This window comes from Armigeres subalbatus, chromosome 2 (genome assembly GCF_024139115.2).
Source record: "Armigeres subalbatus isolate Guangzhou_Male chromosome 2, GZ_Asu_2, whole genome shotgun sequence".
Taxonomy (NCBI): Eukaryota; Metazoa; Arthropoda; class Insecta; order Diptera; family Culicidae; genus Armigeres; species Armigeres subalbatus.
The window spans coordinates 144,143,439-144,157,734 of record NC_085140.1 but is presented as its reverse complement, the minus strand read 5'-3'; the positions used below and the strand labels follow the sequence as shown (position 1 = coordinate 144,157,734).

The following is a 14,296-nucleotide window of genomic DNA, read 5'->3' as shown; positions in this document are numbered from 1 at the left end:
TCTGGCATGCTGGAAACAAAATTGTCGCTTGGTTTTATCCTGCAAACAGGATCTGTTTTCAGACCAAAAAGAGCTTTTTAAATGGGCAGCAGGGACTATGTCCAAGGGCTTGACGATCCCTCCCCAGGCCATCTGCGAGTTGTGGGGCTTGCCTAGGATGTGGTAGGGTTTGACAGTGGGCTCTGTTATATTCCTATAAAAAGCTGCATGTATCCGCAAGTAGACCCCACCAAAGCGACCGTATGCTGCTCAAAGCGCACAAGCTCAAGTCCTGGTGTTAGGTGGGACGCTAAACAGCCCTGACACGACGGCCCTCCGACGAGACAGGCGCAGGCCCAATAAGCCGCATGAAAAACCAATAATTACGAACAATATAAGAGATAATGTGACTCGATACAATCGGCAAAGACCTAGGCGACGAATAAAGGATCACGATTGGAAGCTTGGAACATGGAACTGCAAGTCGCTAGGTTTCGCAGGTTGCGACAGGATGATCTACAATGAATTACATCCCCGCAACTTCGACGTCGTTGCGCTGCAGGAGATTTGCTGGACAGGACAGAAAGTGTGGAAAAGCGGGCATCGAGCGGCTACCTTCTACCAAAGCTGTGGCACCACCAACGAGCTGGGAACCGGCTTCATAGTGCTGGGTAAGATGCGCCATCGTGTGATTGGGTGGCAGCCAATCAACGCAAGGATGTGCAAGCTGAGGATTAAAGGCCGTTGCTTCAACTATAGCATCATCAACGTGCACTGCCCACACGAAGGGAGACCCGACGACGAGAAAGAAGCGTTCTACGCACAGCTGGAGCAGACATACGATGGATGCCCACTGCGGGACGTCAAAATCGTCATCGGTGACATGAACGCACAGGTAGGAAGGGCGGGAATGTATAGACCGGTCATCGGACCGGATAGTCTGCACACTGTATCGAATGACAACGGCCAACGATGCATAAACTTCGCAGCCTCCCGCGGAATGGTAGTCCGAAGCACCTTCTTTCCCCGCAAAAATATCCACAAGGCCACATGGAGATCACCTAACCAAGAAACGGAAAACCAAATCGACCACGTTCTAATCGACGGTAAATTCTTCTCCGACATCACGAACGTTCGCACATACCGCAGTGCGAATATTGAATTCGACCACTACCTCGTTGCAGTATGACTGCGCTCAAAACTCTCGACGGTGTACAACACGCGTCGAAGTCGGGCTTAACATTGGGCGGCTACAAGACGGTAGACTAGCCCAAGAATACGCGCAGCAGCTGGAAGTGGCACTCCCAACGGAAGAGCAGCTAGGCGCAGCGTCTCTTGAAGATGGCTGGAGAGATATTCGATCCGCCATTGGCAGCACCGCAACCGCTGCACTTGGCACGGTGCCCCGGATCAGAGAAACGACTGGTATGACGGCGAATGTGAGCAGTAGAAGACAAGAATGCAGCATGGGCGAGATTGCTGCAACACCGCACGAGGGCGAATGAGGCACGATATAAACGGGCGCGGAACAGACAAAACTCGATTTTCCGGAGGAAAAAGCGCCAGCAGGAAGATCGAGACCGTAAAGAGACGGAGCAACTGTACCGCGCTAATAACACACGAAAGTTCTATGAGAAGTTAAACCGTTCACGTAAGGGTCACGCGCCACAGCCTAATATGTGTAAGGATATAAACGGGAACCTTCTTACGAACGAGCGTGAGGTGATCCAAAGGTGGCGGCAGCATTACGAAGAGCACCTGAATGGTGATGTGGCAGACGAAGATGGCGGTATGGTGGTGAACCTGGGAGAACGCGCGCAGGACATAATTCTACCGGCTCCGGATCTCCAGAAAATCCAGGAGGAGATTGGCCGGCTGAAGAACAACAAAGCCCCTGGGGTTGACCAACTACCAGGAGAGCTATTCAAACACGGTGGTGAGGCACTGGCTAGAGCGCTGCACTGGGTCATTACCAAGATTTGAGAGGAGGAAGTTTTGCCGCAGGAGTGGATGGAAGGTGTCGTGTGTCCCATCTACAAAAAGGGCAATAAGCTGGATTGTAGCAACTACCACCCAATCGTCGTCGTCGACTAGCACCAATTGCAAGGGAGTTCGTGGGACAGTAGCAGGCGGGTTTTATGGGCGAACGCTCCACCACGGACCAGGTTTTCGCTATTCGCCAAGTACTGCAGAAATGCCGCGAATACAACGTGCCCACACATCATCTATTCATCGACTTCAAAGCCGCATATGATACAATCGATCGGGACCAGACTATGGCAGCTAATGCACGAACACGGATTTCCGGATAAACTGACACTGTTGATCAAAGCGACGATGGATCGGGTGATGTGCGTAGTTCGAGTTTACGGCAAGGTGCTACTGGTCTTTCGTGTCTGCTATTCAACATCGCTTTGGAAGGGGTAATACGAAGAGCAGGGATTAACAGGAGTGGTACAATTATCAATAAGTCCGTCCAGCTATTTGGCTTCGCCGACGACATAGGTATTATGGCACGTAACTTTGAGAAGATGGAGGAAGCCTACATCAGACTGAAGAGGGAAGCCAAGCGGATAGGACTAGTCATCAACACGTCGAAGACGAAGTACATGATAGGAAGAGGTTCAAGAGAAGACAATGTGAGCCACCCACTACGAGTTTGCATCGGTGGTGACGAAATCAAGGTGGTAGAATAATTTATGTACTTACTGGTGACTGCCGAAAATGATACCAGCAGAGAAATTCGGAGACGCATAGTGGCTGGAAATCGTACGTACTTTGGACTCGCAAGACGCTCCGATCGAATAGAATTCGCCGCCGTACCAAACTGACAATCTACAAAACGCTCACAAATTAATCCGGACATTGCTCCAGGAATTCCTCCGGATATTCTCAATGGAATTCCTCTGGATCGTAATCCAGAAGTTCCACATGATATTCTCCCAGGAATTGCTTTGATTTTTCCTCCAGAAATTTCTCTGGATATTCCTCCAGGAATTCTTGCAGATATTCCTCTGAATATTCTTCCAGATATTCCTTCGGATATGCCTCCAGGAAGTCTTTCAACTAATTCTTCAGGAATTCCTCCGGATAGTCTTCCAGGAATTCCTCCAGAAAGTACGCTGGATATTCCTCCAGGATTTCGTCCGGTTATTTCTCCAGCAGTACTTCCGGATATTCCTCCAGATATTCCTCTAAGAGTCCTTCTGGATATTCCTCCAGGAATTTCTCCGAATATTCTCCAGGAGTTCGTCTGGATATTCCTACAGGGATTCCTCATAATATTCCTCCAAATGTTCTCACGGAAATTCTCTTCGTGTATTCCTCCGGACATTCCTCCAGAAATTCGTCAAGATATTCATCCAGGAAATTCTCCGAATATTTCTCCAAATTTTTCGTCGATTATTTCTCCAGGAATTCTTTTAGACAGTCCTCTAGGAATTCCTGCAGAAACTCCTCTAGAAAGTCCACTTGATATTCCTCCGAGAGTTCTTCCTCATATTCATTCAGGTATTCCTCCGGACAGTCCTCCAGGAGTTCTTCCGGAAATTCCTCTAGAAAGTCTCCTGGATATTCCTCCAGAAATTCGTAAGGATATTCCTCCAGTAGCACCACCGGATATTCCTCCAAGAGATACGCGCTTGATACAAAATTGATCGCTCTCATCGCCCCTTTCTTGCCGTGCGCAACGAGAAAATATGCTGTTGGCTGTTTTCCCAAAATGGTTATTTTTGTATGGAATTTGGAAAACTTGGTTAAAGTATTGTAGATGCGATATGCCCATTCCACACCACAGCTTATTGTGAGCCCAAACTTATTGACCATCGAGGTGAATTAGCCAAGTAACCAAAACTTCCTTTAAGAGTACGTTTTTCGCTTAAGCAGCTCAGTGAAGCTTAAAGGAACTTTTGGTTACTTGGGTAGATGCTTTTGTTGCATAATTTGACTTCAGTAGGAGGAATTGTATCACTCCCAGTTTTGCTAAAGTAAAGATGATGTCTTTTATGAACAAGAGTAGAGACCAGGCTTGTAAAATGTCATCTGCATGTCATTTGACTAATTTGTTCATAACTTTCTTCGGAGGCCAAATTTACTTCAAAATTTTAGATGCACGCATAACGCTTGAGTAGTGCTATATTTTAGTCCAAATGTACATTACTCTAAATATAACATTTGAGGCTAGAGAATGAAATCTCTCCAAAATGTCACGTGTCATTTGACATAATGTCATTTGAATGACATTTTGCCTCCCACGCCCCAGATTACATATTTACAGCAATTTCTTGTTAGACAAAGTTGTAGCCACATTCAAGCGCTATAAGTTCGCCATACTTGATAGTTGATAGCTAACTACCGAAAAAAGTTCTGGGAAAATAATGAAAAAGAATGCAAATGACATTTTACAACACTGGTAGAGACAATTTGCAATGGCCTATTGCTCGCTATTAGGAGAACGATTTTTTATTTTATTGGCGGCAAAATTTATCTGTTAACATCTATATTCTGAAATAGACCTAATATAGCAATTGCGTCAATATCGCGGTATAGAAATTCTAACTCTTTCAATTATTCCGTCATCAGAGATTAGAAATAAGTATCTATTTATTCTTATTTTCTGCATTCTCTTTCCAGAATCTATTCTATCCACGAACTATCGATCCCGGATCAACCCCCGACATGAACGACATCCACAATCGAAATCTATCTCACCTGCACAATACTACACGGGTATTGTAAACATCCATCCCATCATCGTGTGAAGCAGCTACCCGCAAGCAATACTCACAGAACCCGAGTATAAACGCTTGTATAAACCATCGTTACACATAATCATAACACCGGAAATAACCGTCGAAGAAGAATTAGTGGAATCAAGGAAACACTGTTCCTCCCTCATTACCTATCCACCTACTATAATACTAAATAGTAGTTTGTCGTGCAAGTGATGAGTTAACCGCGCGAGCTGCAGCAGCAAATTAAAGCTCGAGTGCGTACGTGCGTGTGTTTGTGTTCGCGTTTGTATGATCTGACATCCGACCTTCCCGCGCTATCCCAACAACCAACCTCGAGTCTCGGGCTCTGAGCCGGGCACCCTACACAACGACGTCGCCGCTCTACTCGCGGCGCTCGTTTGCTTGTAATTATTTAATTGTTTCAATTGTGTAATGTGCATCCACCGTCGCGGACGTGGATTGTGGTAGATCATTGTTGTCCTTCAAAGTGACACAACACAAGTGTTGGGCGAGAAGAAGAAGTATAGTGTCTCATAAGTGAGGAGAAGTGTTTGCAAGTCTGTTTAAGTGCATTTTTGTTTTGTTTGCTCCGTGTCATCCGTGTCATTGTGAATTGTTGTGTGATTTGTTTGGGGCCCGAGTTCGAAATTGAATCCAATCCCCCGTCGACGCTCATGTCCAGCTGCTAAGATAATACGAGTGTCGGGCTAGTGTGCATTGTGAATGGCGGCAGTCGGTGGCCCGACCAGGCAATCGCGTGGTGTTTCCATGAGCGTCTCGATGTCGCTGGTACAGGGTGGAGCAGCTGGTGCGGCCGGACCACAGGGAGCAATCCTGGCGGCGGCCGCACCCTACTATCAACAGCCAGCCGTCCCACAGGACGTGCAGCCCGATCGCCCGATCGGTTACGGAGCCTTCGGAGTCGTATGGTAAGTACTCTTTGAACTGTGTCCAATCACGATCGAAAACCGTAAATCGTTAGGGTAGATCATAGCTTGTAATAAAGCACGTAAACGTTGACATTACGGGAATACATATGCAGAGATCATCTCATTCACATACTGTAAGTACGTGCCTTCCATAGCTCAGTGGTACGTACCATGGGTAGCCACAAAGAAAGTCCGAGTTCCAGTTCGATATGTATTTGAAAACAATATGTTGTTCCGGCTACAAGATACACAAATGGACAAATGATTCAATTCAAATATCATCCATTTAATTATTGTCAAATCGCTTAATACTAAGCTGCAAGGCAGCCAATGCCCCAAATGGTTGATGCAATCTGAGCAAAAAGAGAGATAAGTTCTCATCATCGGGTCGAGATAGAATGTATATTTTGCTTCCGCGCTTCCACCATAACTGATAACCGCAGTCAAGGGTCCACGTGTTGTGAAGATGTGCAACAACATCAAAACAGCGGTGCACGCGGTTGCCTGGCTCGTGATGCGATTTTAATTTACAAGATGTTCTTTGTTCTGTTACCGTTTGCGTTTGGCACAATTTTACGGACACATGCAATTGGGAGCGTGCCCAATTCGGACGACGTCGTTTTCTTACTCGACTTCAATATGTGGGTCACAATCGTTTGTTTACAGTACTGTCGCACACCTCTCTTCCCTGCCCAGATGATTTTGCTAATGTCTGGGAAGCGGTTACCGTGGCAGAAATTGCTCGAAAATCGACAATGACGACACCCTCCTATACAGTCTCGCCAAACTGCCAGCGCGGAAGGACCAGTTGGGTGGATGTGGAAGCGGTGCTGGAGAATGCAGAAAACGCGCACATGGGTTGACGAACGACACTGACTCGTGCATGTACCGCGAATTTGTTGTTATTATTGTTTGTTTGTTGTGGATTTCTTTTTTCAGTCTAAACGTTCTGCTGTTCAGTTCTACATTGTAAGTTGGGGTAGTTGATAAGAACCCGAGGTCGTAAGAAATTGGTGCTGTTATTGGTGATGACGCCGCTTTTTCATCGCCGTGAGCGTCATGCGGCTGTTCTTCCGTAATCAGACCAGCAGCGGCGCAACATGTATGCACGTCTGTATTTGACATTGGCGGCGTTGCAACGAAGCTGATGACCATTCATCATGTAATTGTTTGCACGAGGAAGTGCCTTTTGCTGTCTCTTTGTTGGGTGAAATGGGGCGCGCTTTGTGGAGCTCATCGTGCGAATGTATGATAATCGCATGGGTTAGCTTTCGACGAGATCTTTTGATGCAAGGCTGCTTTGCGAATGGGAGACAGTTCATCGATGACTCAGTTGTATGAGTAAGAGGTTTCTACAAGATTTCTGATTAAAGTGTCTATAGCAGTATATATGATACGGCACGTGGAGGAAATGGCAGCGTTGGCATGTTTAGCTTTTATATTGTAAGGTTTTTATTGATTTTTGCCTTTCTCGTACAACGAAGTTGTACCGAAAGGCTATCATTTAACTCCAAAAACGAACTTTTTATAGAAGCCTCTGAGACCCATAGTGTTATATACCAATCGACTCAGCTCGACAAACTGAGCGCATGTCTGTCTGTCCGTGTATATGTATGTGTGTGTGTATGTGTGTGCACAAAAGCTATAAAAAACATTAGACAACTTTTCGTATAGTAATCCTTTACCGATTTTCTCGCAACAAGTTTTATTCGACAGGGGACAAAGCCTTGTCGATCACTATTGAATTTGATAACGATCGGTCATTGCGTTTGAAAGTCATGAAGTAAATGGTACATCGGACCATATAAACCCATATAAGGTTGGTGTCTTCACTAAATGCGAGAAAGGCACCACCAACGCTAGGTGGATTAATCTGTTTTTTTTTTAATTCGACCAGAAGTCAGTTCAGTACTCAAAACGCTTTGCTTAGCTATTTCCTGGGCTCAAATCTCATCCGTACATTAGTGCATGTCACCGAGAGTCTAATGTTATTAAACTAGAAATTCCTAATGTACAAAAACCATTCAACCATCAATCGAATCAATTCCTCATCCTCGTTCAATATGAGAGGTCTTGACCAACGGCAAAGTGCAATCGATGTTTATGGTTCTCTCTCGCTTTGTTTAGCCATTTTCGACCGAAAACCCAGACAAAGCTTGCCCTTCTCAAACCGCTCGATCTCCGTTCCCGAAAGTGATGTTTTTTGCGTATAGTCTCTTGTTTGTCGGACACCTCCGAACCAGACAGCACGACACAAGACGCAAGACCGGGGACAGCAAATCGACACAAATTTTGGCTCTGATGGTTCCGATCCAACGCATCCGTGTGTGGGTCAAAAATGGATCTGGTCTGTTCGACTCACCAACCACCCATCACACGAAGCGATGATCCTGCCCGGGCCACACTCTCCGGGTAGGGATGCATGAAGAAAGGGTTCTTTATTGGCATTTCGTACGTCGAGGGTCTTTTTTGTTCACTCGTTCTATCGTCAGAGCAGCCACTCGCTTTGCGTCCCTGATGCCCATCCGTTGTCATCGTCGCCGCCCGTATGGCATTCTTGCATTCTCGGTTGGTTTGGAAAGCACCGAGACGATGTACCCATGCTACGTACGTACCATCGGCATCACCATCATCAGGATAGAATCGGAAAACCGGTCCGGACACAAAGAACAACGCTTCACGTCGTCATCGGCTGCGGTCGTCGACGACGGAACGCATCCACGTTGATGATGGAAATGCTTTTGTTGGCTTTGTTGCCCAATCTCCAGTGCTGAGGAGGGTTCGTCGAGATTGTGTCTGGTGATGGCTGTCCGGATCTGGATTGGAGCTGCCAGCAGTGGTCGGTTTAATGCGTTTTGTAACACTAATTTTGAATCAAATTGTAAACCGCGATGCTAGTTTTCATACATATATAGAATCGTCCAGAAGTCTAGATGTTTGCAACATAGAGTGATAGAAAAATCTAATTTCGGATGCATATTTTCTAAATGGTATACATCCGTTTCTGTTTTAACATGATTTTTTTTTCATGAGCATGTTAAAAAATCTATAAAAATTGCCGAAGCAGCTCCATTTTGCTTAATTTGGCATAGCTCACTTAATTCAGCATAATAATTATAAATTTGTTTATCCACACTTCATCATTCTTCCAACAGATTTAAATCCCACACCAATAATTAATGAAGCACTGCTTCACTATGGTTTGATTTAATTGGTATTAATTTGGATATGTTTTCAAATCGTTCGCGAAGCATTGTTGCTTATCATATTTTCAACAACGCGTTTAATCCAATTAAAGACCACTGTGGAAAGGATGGATAAACAGATGAGGGCCAAGGTTCATTTTCGTACACCTGCAGACACTGCTGCAGAAGCGTGTGGTGCGATCAAACGAGTAACGGTGTGGTATTCCAATTCAGTTGCTGCTCGCCTCTGTGATATTAGACGAAGCGTAAACGTGCACCAATGTGTTCATCATGTCCCTGCAAGTGACGTTTGGGTCTTTAGATTAGATTATGCACCGAGCCGAGTGCACCCGGTTCGAGGATTCTGTAAAGTGAGCAAGCATCCACTGCATACGATGCGTACGACGACCGTGGTTGAGGCGCGTAATTCCGAGCGGTATCCTGTTCTCCACGCCCAACGATTGCTTCCAGGATTGATAATTGATAATTGCATGTGCTTTGGTCTAAAAGAGTTTTATTGGAACGCTGCATGATTTGAACATTCGCGTTCATTTAGGGTGTACTTAAAGACTACATTTTTGAATAGAGAACGATTGTTTTACATGAATATCTATAGCATTATATTCTTAGGAATTCTGTTTGTATATTTAATGCTTTTATCTTTTTCGTCTACGTGAAGGCTATAGAATGATTTCAAAACCATACACTAATCGATTCAAAATTTAGATGAGTTCTGTATGAGATGCAAGACACACTTGGACCATATGGACGCAATCTAGTGGTGAAGACTTTCTTTTTATCTCTTCTTATCGAAACTCAAAACGAAAGCCAAGTGACGTTCTTTTTCGAAAGAATTTCCGAAAGGATTTCCGCATTAATTCTCGAAGAAATTTGTGCAACAATTTCTGAAGTGATTTCTACAGCAATTCCCTAAGAATTTAGAAAGAATTCTCGGACAAATTTGTGAAGGAATTCTCGTAAGGAAGGATTTCGGAGGAATTTCGAAGGAACTCCCTCAGAAATTTCCGAAAGAATTGCCACAGGAATTTCCGAAGAAATTCCCCCAAGAATTTTCGTAGTAATTTCCTTAAAAAAATCCGGAACAAATTTCCGCATGAACTTCCGAATGTCAGCAAGAATTCTCGCACGATTTGTTGATATTTGCTGCTAATATCTATTGATATTTACTAAGCGATTTCCGCATCAATTTCCGCTTCAATTTCCGAGGTAATTCCTCTGCAATCCCGGAACAAGAAATTTCCAACGGAATTTTCACTGGAGTTCCAAATGTATATTCACAGTAATTTCCGAAAGAATTTTTGCAGCAATTATCAAAAGAATACTCGGATAAATTTTCGAAGGAATTCTCGGACAAATTTTTGAAGGAATCTTCAGACGAATTTCTGAAAGAATTTTCGGAAGGAGTTCGGAGGAATTTTGATGGACTATTTTTGAGGAATTCAAATAGTAATTTCCGAAAAACAAATTCCAAAGGAATTTACGAAAGAATTCCCACAGGAATTTTCAAAGAAAATCTCAAAGAAATTTACGAAGGCATGCCCAAAAGAATTTCCAAAGGCATTCTTCAATGTACTCCCAAGGGAATTTCTAAAAGAGTTCCCATAGAAGGATTTTTTGCAAGGATTTCCGAAAGCATTCCCGCAGGAGTTTCCAAAGAGTTACACAAAAAAAACTATGTCAAAAACTCTGTGTTTAATTTTTTTAAATCTCTCCTTCCGATGCAATTTCGGTGTTTACGTCAACAATGCTTTTTCTGCATATTCAAAAAATATTCTTTCCTTTTTTAATTAGTCTAAAATATTCACTACCTTAAAGTATAAGACTGACACTAATCTTTTACAAAGGAGTGTGACTATTTCAGTGAAAAATATTGGAATATTTTGATTATCATTTTTGGGTGGCGTATACTGCATATTTTGGAATAAAATCGTTTTCTTGTAATATTGTTGATTTTTCTTAAAAATTGTTGGACCGTATAATGACTGATATGCCAGATTATTGATAACACTTAGAAATTACACTATTTAGGATGAAATCACCAATAAATTAAAAGATTTGCTTAGAGGATGTATATTGGCCATCCTTCCCTTATGCCTTATACCGTAAGCTCTCGAACCAACTCTTACCTGTAACCTGTAACTAAACAAGCTAATGATACTTGCTTTTTTTGTATTTTTTACTAGCACACCCGACGAACTTCGTTTCGCCTAAAATTGATTAGTTCTCGAGTTATGCAGAAATTTCGGTTAAATTTGTATGGGAGCCCCCCTTTCCAAAGGAAGAAGGGGTCTCGAACCATCTTAAGAACCTTCCCCGACCCCAAAAACCTCAGCATGTAAATTTTCACGCCGATCGGTTCAGTAGTTTCCGAGTCTATAAGGGTCAGACAGACAGAAATTCATTTTTATGTATATAGAAGAAGAAGATTCGAGATAATTGCATTCCGAGAATTGGGTTTTGGATAATTGTCTTGGGTGCATTTAATCTTCTTTTGCCTAACGTTTTTACTTTTACGAGAATTCCCGGATGATTGTTAGATTTTCTAACAATTCTGTATAAGAACCTACCAAAACCTGTATAAGAACTGGGCATATGCGAAAATGCTAGATTCTTATACAAATATTGTATGAGACCTTACAATTTTGCAAGCTTTTCTTACAATATTTGTTTGTGAGCTTACATTTTTTGTATAAGAATCTAACAATTTCGCATATGCCCAGTTCTTATACAGGTTTTGGTAGGTTCTTATACAGAATTGTTAGAAAATCTAACAGTCGCTGGTTGGGTGTAGTGGTATAAAAATAGTATGAGTATTAAAATTTCTCCGTCCGTACGACATGATCAAAATAAAAATGAAGTCCAGTACCTACTGCTTTTATTTTGTCGGAGTCAACAATGTGGAGCAAATAGTTCTCAGTGCACAAAAAAAAACAAAGTTAAATATTTGCCCTTGAATCCTTCAGTTTTGGAATGGGCAATTTTTTATGGAGTTTTTAAGAAGCCAGGCGTAATAGAGTTTGCTACTTCTTCAAGTAGCCGCTTTAAGGTGTTCACGGGATTGGTAGTCATATGGCTACCACTTCTGCCTCATACGCAAGAGGTCGTGCGTGGATTCAATCCCTGGTACGTTCCATTCAACCTACTTTGTATCTTTCCATATATTTCTCATGTTCTATCAATAGCTAAAACTAGAAATGGGCTTTCAAACCGTTTCCATCTTCTATATATTAAACCTACAATTTGACTAGTTTTAATTTAAATTTGAAGTGAGCGGAAAAGCTCGTTTCGGCATCCAGTTTAGAATATCCCACCTATCACATTGGCAACCCGTTAACCCAGACGAACCTCTGCCATAGAACCCAACCCCCAGATTCCAATAAAATTCCTCATGAACTCGTGGCGAGTGTAGAGGTGTTCTCGGCTTGCATTGGGAGAGTGACTGCATCATCAATTCCTTTCCATCCCCGATGACAGTGAGGACGTGACCGGCGCCGTTATCAGCCGTTTAAGGCTCTATAAACCGTAATCAATCCGATGATGACGATGATTTTCTTCGAATCCCCACTAATACCAATAAAGTTTTGAACTAAATTCAATATTTTGGGGCTATTTGCCGACTTACCTCAATCATTGCATATTCATTACATTTTCATATTAATTTTTCACTTATCCAAACTAACAATTACTGAGGAATTCCTGGAAAAACGCTGAAAATTGCTTTTTTCCTAGACCTACATTCGCATTTTTATCGAACGCATCCTAACTCCGAACGTTCGGAGCAAACACATACACACGCACTTGATTTTTAACTTGATCTTTTCCCACTGTTTCCTTGATTTAATAACTCCTAAAACAAATTCACTAACTGAGTTTCACCTTTTTCTTCAATCTTGACTACTAATTGATTCACTTTACGTCCAAAAACTGTCGAAAACTGCTTTCCAGAAATCGAAGTGAGAGACAAATTTGACGACCGTATTGTAAATGCAATAAAATGCGGAAGACTCAAATTCACTAGCGCAATAAGTGAAATGGTGAGAACAAAATCCGAACAATACAACGTATACGCCAGCCACGTCCACGCCAACACGCAAACAAAGGTGTGCATACACAAGAAAATAATCATCTCTTCACCGTTGCCAGATTTATTTATTGAACAAATAAACCAGAAATAAATATTTAAACATGTTATGTAAGCTTCTGTTACATTCCAAGTGGTGTATACAAAAATTTTAACCGGTAAATACCCACATATTTGATACACCGTGTACATGTGTACTGATATAAAATAAACATTTCGTCAAGTCTGGCAACATTATGCATCAGCTGGCATATTTTTAACACCCCATTAGTGATAAAATAGGGTATGTGGCAAAATCGGATTTTTTAAAACACATTTTACAAATATGAACTAGTTTATGGCTTGGAAAGGCAAAATGCGTGAACGAAACCCGTTATTTCTTGTCGAAAATTGTTACAGAATCCTTTATAGGTACAAATATGCGACTAGAATTTTCAAAATGTTTTGTGGTGGGTCAAAAACGTGATAAAATTGGGTCGAAAACGTGATAAAATCGAAGGTAAACAAAATAGGGGAGTGACAAAATCTGGTCAACACTGTAGTGGCACGCTGTGAATCTTCCAGGCAGAGCATCCGTAAAACAAAAGGTGATTTGATTGATTAACTAATATTGAGCGTCTTAGGGGAAAATGTTACAGATTAAAATACTATTTCATTTACTTCCGCTATATTCAATTTGTATCAACAGATACGTATTTCGTTTGCTACCTGCAAACTTCTTCAGTTTTTTCTTAATAACAAAACTTTTGTTATCGACTATTTTTAATAATTTCATTCTTATAAATCGACCCGTCACAATAGATTTTCACAAACGAATTCGATTGAATCTTATAGATGCTCAAAATGGCTACTGGTTTATTACTGCGATCTCAATCAGCATAACACTTTCGAATGAAATACATTGTTCATGACGAAGAAATGTCAACGAGTATTTGATTGGCAAACCAAAAACGAAACAATCGAAAGTCTTTTGCACATCAATAGTCACTACAAAAATCCAGTAGGGAAAAATAAAGTTTTCTTCACTTAGAATGAAAGAAGAACATAATCGATATGAAAGTGCAACTTGAAGTTGTATGTTAAACTGTTGAATCGCTTGGAATAAATGGGACAAAATATTTAAATCATTGAGAAAGGCATTTAGATTATTTTCCATGTACTTCGTCTTCGACGTGTTGATGACTAGTCCGATCCACTTGGCTTCCCTCTGCAGTCTGATGTAGGCTTCCTCCATCTTCTCAAAGTTACGTGCCATAATATCTATGTCGTCGGCAAAGCCAAATAGCTGGACGGACTTATTGAAAATTGTACCACTCGTGTTAATCCCTGCTCTTCGTATTACCCCTTCCAAAGCGATGTTGAATAGCA

The 14,296-nt window shown here is 42.1% G+C and overlaps 1 protein-coding gene across 1 annotated transcript in view; it reads left to right on the top strand.

Annotated features, from left to right (window-relative positions):
* LOC134210939 (serine/threonine-protein kinase NLK) overlaps positions 1 to 14,296 on the top strand; it is a 250,974-nt gene that overhangs the window by 11,745 nt on the left and 224,933 nt on the right. Inside the window, 1 exon segment of the mRNA XM_062687387.1 lies at positions 4,612 to 5,641. Coding sequence (XP_062543371.1) covers positions 5,436 to 5,641 — 206 coding nt within the window. The 5' untranslated portion in view covers positions 4,612 to 5,435.